We start from the raw sequence: 6622 nt of genomic DNA, 5'->3' as shown, positions 1-6622 counted from the left end.
GCACGATACGGCAACCACTGCATTGGTTCTCCCAAACCCTAAGTAGTTACCGACAACCGCGACAAAGGAGGAGGGCTCGGTGGGCTTGGCGGGCCGAGGAGGAAGGCGAGGAGGACCGCATGGGAGGTGGTGAAAGGCAAGGAGGACCCAGTGGGGGTGACGAAGGCAAGGTCTGGGAGGATGACATTGGGATTCAGAAAATAGGTGAGTGGCGGTGGAGGAGTAAGTCACACTAGAGTTAGCAGCATGGCACGAGCAATGTAGGGTTTTTGCCCGTGTATGATGTGATGTTTTCTGCTAGTGTAACTTTATTCAGTTGCTACATCTGCCTATGGTGGGCTTATTTAAGCTTGAATTACTATGGAAATGATTGGATAACAATAGGTACAATAGTTAACATATAGAGTATAGTTTGGATTAGTGTAAACCTTAGACACCACTATGAATACATTTTTATTTACAACTGAAATAAAGTGATACTATCTACCATCTGGCTCCTCGGTGATGGTTACATCATTATTACTACATGGGACAAAAAATTCATGTGTCTTAGATACCGTTAGGTTGAAGTATCCTGGATGATTTGGATCTGGAAGAATAACACTCTCGCTGTTTAACATTGCAACGACATCTGACATGGTGGGTCGATCATCTGCACTTTCTTGTACACACGTCAGTGCAATGTTAATGTACCGCCTAGCATCTGATGTACAGATCTCCTTTACAATTGATGCATCTAGAAGCTCAACCCATGTTCCTCCTTCCCATAGTTGCCATGACTACAGAAAGCGAGAAAGTATCTTCATCACATGCATATACATGATACAAGCTATAAGTCCACTGGAAAAATAACATGACCGTGCACACGAGGGTATAGAAAACACTCACATATCCAATAAGGTTAAGAAAGTCTCCATACTGATAGAAACCAGAATTCCTTTTTCCGCTAAGGATCTCAAGGAGTAACACACCAAAGATGAACACATCTGATTTGATTGAGTAAATGCCTTCAGATGCATACTCCGGAGACATATAACCACTGAAATGAGTTAGAAGCACAAGAAAATATCATATCAAAATATACAATTCGGTTCGTCAACTAATAAAAGGTATTCTAGGCACTACTTATGTTGTAATTAGTAAATAAGAAATATGCTTACTATGTTCCTACTACCCTCTTTGTGCTTCCTTGGATATCATTGGAGCTGAATATTTTTGCTAGGCCAAAATCAGAAAATTTTGGATTCATGTCCTTGTCCAAAAGAATGTTACTGGCCTTAAGGTCTCTGTGTATGATGCGTAACCGAGAGTGCTTGTGGAGATACAGAAGACCTTGGGCTATCCCTTCGATTATCGCACGTCTATTGTTCCAATCAATAAAAGCTGTCCTGTTTCTTTCTGCACATTAGAGAGTGCATTTTATAGAATGTATGGACCACAATACAAAATATGGTTAAAAATACAATGTGCATACCAAATATAAAGAAGTCCAAGCTCTTATTTGGCAAATACTCGTACACCAATAGTTTTTCCTCTCCCTGAATGCAGCATCCCAAGAGCTTGACAAGATTATTGTGCTGTAATTTTGCAATAAGTTCAACTTCATTTTTGAATTCTGTAAAACCCTGTCCTGAATGTGAGGCAAGCCTTTTGACTGCAATTTGCATTCCATCTGGTAATTGGCCCTACAAATATGTATACAAAACAAAATTGGAGGCATCATTTTTTACTGAAATGACAAAACATGGATTACAAGTCATCCATTGGAAAATATGACAAAATAATCAAGTTATCAAGATTTTCTTTATTTGCATTTCCGCAAAGTTCTATGTTTTTTAGCGCACACGCAAGAATGTCTTGATTAATGGCCAGTCAATCTTAGATTTATCTAAGCTAATCTTTATATATTTTTAGAATGAACTCAGGATTGAATCTTTTCAAGACAATGCATTTACCTTGTAGACAGGGCCAAAACCACCTTGTCCAAGTAGATTTTCTTTGGAGAAGTTATGTGTAGCATGTAATATCTCAGAAAAGTCAAAGAGAGTGAACTCTGAACTCTTCTCCTCTAATCTCCAGACCAGTTCATCTTCTTCCAGTCTATTGGTGGCAGCCTGGTCGTTTAAGTTTACCTTTCCTAAATTGAGAGAACATACAAATATACATCATTAATCTCGGACTGAAACTTAACCTGGCTGGCTACATCAATAATTTTCAGTTTTCGGGGAACATTGTTGTGAATGAACCATCATTAGAACAAACCTTGTCTTCGTCTTCTCATCCATACAACGGAACAGATAAAGCATAGAAGTATTGACAGTAGTGAAGCCACCACAGCAATAATCAGCAACACCCTCTTGCGTGAGTTGTGTCCTAAAGAAAAAAAGAGACTAATTCATGTATAGTTCTCATATATAAACAAAAACGGATTCATTTAGTGATAGAAAAATAAATATATCTTTTTACCAAGTGGTAGACAATAATGACAAATCAGCCTGACAAATTAAACATGGATCGGCCATATATTTGACAAAGGAAATTTCACCCATTTTTCAGTGACCTTTGAACCGTTCCGATTCTAACGGTTTACCCCAATGTCAGTGAACCTCCTTTTCTTTTTGATTCACTTAGCTTAGTTTCTAAAAACTTAGTTTTTCTACTTATTTATTTTTATTCATCTGTTCTAAGCTCAGGTCTACTAGTACTTAAGAAGCTACTTATCATAAAGATCTAATAAGAGATTTTTGAAAGTGGAGATTACCATATTGTGCAAAAGTAAATCAGCTGCCACGAAAGAAAATTTAGTATAGATTATACTCCCTCCTTTTCAAAGTACTTGTCACGGTTTTAGTTCAAATTTGAACTAAAACCATGACATATATTTTGAATGGAGAGAGTATATATCAGTACATATAAGTTCTTTTTACTAGCTGTATGCATCTCGACGCAAAGGGAATTCCCTCATTTAAAAAGCTTTTCTCCACAATTTTTCTGAATCAATTAATCAAATAGAAGCCATGTCGCCAGGATGACCTGGACAGGGTGAGAAGTTTGCATACCCTGCTGTTCTTGGACGGTCGCCTGCACCAGCCGGGGAGGCGCCGCAGCTGGTGGATACGACTGGGAATGTGGGTACCTGGTAGGCGGCATGGTGCCGTTGACGGCCGGAATTGCAAGCATGGGGACCCCTTCGTAGAAGTGGTATAGCTCGTACCTCATGCTACACCATGTCCCGAGAATTCGACCACCTTGCGCTCCATCTAGGGACTTGATCGTATGCTTCAAAACAAGCTGTAAACAAGCCGTGCAGTCGTCGGGCGTGAGGTCGGGCGTGCACTGCATGAGGCAGTACACCGTGGGGATGAGGTTGATGCCTAAGCGCGAGGTGGTGAACCTCCTCGAGCTGTTTGCAGCCGCTTGGGCCGTGCTGTTGAGACGCATCAACAGCAGGTGCTTGGCGGAGTCGCCGCCTGTGGTGAAGTTGAGGTTGTTCCGGAGGGTGATCCAGCTCATCTGATCTTGGGTGCTGTTGGCAACAAGAAAATTATGGTTGGAGAACCTGAGCATGCAGGCATCATAGTACAAGGTGGCGTCCTTATTGTATGGGCAGATCTGCTGGGCATCAGGGAAGGCGGCAGCCACGCAGGTCTCGCAGTCGGAGGCATCGATGGTGTCCCCGCGGCAAAGCGCGAGGGCGTAGACGATGTACGGATCATGGCCGGCCGTGGCGGTGGCGAAGAGTGTGGTGTTGGACACGGCCTTGTTGGGAAGGGTGGAGGAGAGGAGCAGGAGGTTGGCTTGGTAGGTGCTGTTTGATGTGTAGTTGCCGCTGCTGCCGCCGCAGACTTGCCATTCGGCACCAACAAAAGGAAGGAGAAGAAGGAGGAGGACGATAGCCATGTCCATCGACTAGCTAAGCTTATACCGGGCAGTGGCAAAAGATCGTTGATGGTTTTCTATTTATGACGATGCGAAATACTAATGCAACACCGATCAAGTTGCTCCTATGTCAGCATCACATTCATGGTGATGTATTGGGACGGGACGTACTGACCTACGTTTGAGTGGGGTGAGCATGATTCTTGCAAAGACCCAAGACCCAAGACCGAACCCAAAAGACCGAACCTAACCGAAAGCTGCCCATCTTCTACCCTCTCGTCGACTTTGGTCTTGGTCTTGCTGTCGCCGTCGTGGGTTCACCGTCTTCTATTCATCTTCATACGTAGCCAGCCGAGTCGGAGTCGCCGGGTCGTGGACGTGATGGGTGATCACGATAACACCAACGCCCGTTTGGGAGCCTGCATTAGTCTCAGCCAGAACCGGGCAGAATGTTTTTAGCTTGTTTGGTTGCCTGGGTCGCATCAAAAAGTTGCCCACATGAAACTTAAAAGGGGGGCGTTGGTTCCCTGCTTTGCCTCACATCAATCGTGCAAAATTTAAGTTGTTTGGTACCCTGCATGGGCTCTTCAACCAGCTGGCCCGTGAATGCAAAAAGGGGCCTCTCAGCCAGGCCGAGGGAAATGCAGGAATCAAGCGTATCAGCACGCGTGCAAGCTTGTTCGTTTGCTGCTTTTTTCATCCCTTTTGTCTTCACCGCATCAATCAAGCACCGCAGCCAGGGCATCTCCTCCTCGTAACCTGTCGCCGCCGTCCTCAAGCAAGCAACAACGTTGCCGCCGCCTCCCTGGACCAAAGGTCGCAGCAAGGCTCCTTTCCATAGCCTGTCCCCGTAGCCCTCGACCAAGGATGGTCACCACATTCATCAAATGCCACTACCACCGTCCTCGCCAAGCGTCGTCGCCTCCCTCGACCAAGCATCTCCGCCGTCCCCAGATCCCTGGTCAAGTGTCGCCGCCGTCCTTGTCAAGCGCTGCCAGATCCCTCATCAAGCGCCGCCACCGTCCCCGGATCCCTTGTGAAGCGCCACCGCTATCCTAGGCAAAGTGCCGCTGCCGTCCCTGGATCTCGTCGCCCTGCGCTGCCGTGTGATCCCTATTCCTCACTGATTTTAGCCACATTCATCACCTCGTATAGGTATATCACATACAAGTTCACCAAACACCCATCCCGACTCGTCCTTGCATCATCTCGACCAGTCCACACTCACCCAAGATCCTCCATGCAATGCAGCCCAAAGCAACCCAGGGAACCAACCCAAAGCGTCTCTGGGCTTCCATCTAGGAGATTGGCTGGCTCGGCCATTTTTCTAGAGCCAGGCCTGAGCGCTGCAACACGAGGCACGTGGGCATGGGTGGTTGCAGGCATCGATGCGACCTCGAGGCATCGCGTTGTTTCCCACAGCCGCGACATAAATTATCCCCACCTCTCTCTCTCTCTCTCTCTCGTCTTCCCCACTCACACCGGTGGCAGCGAGCACCGGGGCGAGTGACTGCAAGGCGATCCTAGGCGGCCGCGAGCACTGGATTGACAAGCGCATCGGCAATAGCAGTAAGCCCTTACCCTGTCTCTCGATTTACTGCTTCCGAGTCGCGGTAGATTTGATTTTAGGACATGATGGGAGCGTTAGGGAGGGGATTGAACACATCGGGGGGTGGGTGAGGATTGGTTTGGGGGAAACACGGCCGATGAACCCTAGAATCCATCGGTGCACCGATAGACCGATGGATTGTAGGGTCAATGCGAAGGCAGTATGAGTCATGGAAATGATGATAAGGATGACTACATTGGAAATGAGGGAGATGATAAAAATGGCTAGCGTGATCTCTATGGTGATGAGCCATATGATAACTATGGCCATGGGCGGTATGGTAACTATGGTGATGATGGTGATGATTAGCTATAAAAGTTTAATGATCTTTAAGTCATGCCAAAATGAAATTATGCTTATGGGAAAAATTATCTTGGTGGAATATTTATCTTATGCAAAATGTGATATATCTCAGTTACTATTTTGTTCTGCATTCGACACTTGGTAATTAGTGTTGCAATTTGGATGCAACTCAATACTTTCAGGATACGCTATTATAATGTATGTTCTTTGGTATGGGCTTGTGTATGAGATGTATTTGAAATGCCAATAGTTTGAAATATTGCTACCGTGTGCAACACCCCTTGGAGAAAGCGACATATGAGGGGCCCTATGATGGAATAAACATCTTGGGTATATAATTTTCCAACGGGGATGTTGGTGAATTTATAAATTGACGATGTTCACTCACCTCTCAACTAAATGGATCCCTGATGGGTTGTATACACTTTCGGCCATCTAAATAGCCGATGGTTTAGTCCTCCCCATGATTATAGCTATGTCCGAAACGGTCAAACATACCATTGACTATTATAAAATCCGCCAGGAAGCAATAACCCTCGGAAAACACTCACCAGAGGAGGAACCTTCAACTATAATGTCACTGGGCTATTGTGAGCCTGCTGGTGGCAACAATAAGCCCCACGGCTCACTGTCGAATTACTACCACAGGGAAAGATATTATCTGACTATACCGTCGGCTATTAGAGTAATGGCCGGCAAAGCATAGCCGGTAGGAGATTACAGGTGGTGCACCGTCAGTTATAGTGGTAGTTGATGGTGAATACAAGTATCTGGCAATGATTTCACCATCGAAAATAAGGGGATTTCTAGTAGTGTACATTTTTTAGGGGT

The 6622-nt window shown here is 45.3% G+C and overlaps 1 protein-coding gene across 1 annotated transcript; it reads right to left on the bottom strand.

Annotated features, from left to right (window-relative positions):
- Positions 1-479: 479 nt before the first annotated feature.
- LOC119282490 (cysteine-rich receptor-like protein kinase 10) lies at positions 480-3906 on the bottom strand. Its single transcript, XM_037562709.1, has 7 exons — positions 3060-3906; positions 2263-2373; positions 1956-2137; positions 1475-1685; positions 1161-1398; positions 889-1039; positions 480-779 (listed from the first exon to the last, which is right to left on the bottom strand). The coding sequence occupies exons 1-7, from the start codon at positions 3904-3906 to the stop codon at positions 480-482; spliced, it is 2040 nt and encodes a 679-aa protein (XP_037418606.1).
- Positions 3907-6622: the final 2716 nt, after the last annotated feature.

Source organism: Triticum dicoccoides, chromosome 3B, assembly GCF_002162155.2.
Source record: "Triticum dicoccoides isolate Atlit2015 ecotype Zavitan chromosome 3B, WEW_v2.0, whole genome shotgun sequence".
NCBI classification, from domain to species: Eukaryota; Viridiplantae; Streptophyta; class Magnoliopsida; order Poales; family Poaceae; genus Triticum; species Triticum dicoccoides.
This window is presented reverse-complemented; position numbering and strand designations above follow the sequence as displayed.

Excerpts from the sequence above, each read along its gene's own strand:
- LOC119282490 (XM_037562709.1), bottom strand. The coding sequence starts at position 3,906 with ATGGACATGGCTATCGTCCTCCTCCTTCTTCTCCTTCCTTTTGTTGGT. Across the intron at positions 2,138-2,262 it reads GATGAGAAGACGAAGACAAG|GAAAGGTAAACTTAAACGAC; the intron begins GTTTGTTCTAAT and ends CTCTCAATTTAG. Across the intron at positions 780-888 it reads TTCTTAACCTTATTGGATAT|TCATGGCAACTATGGGAAGG; the intron begins GTGAGTGTTTTC and ends CGCTTTCTGTAG.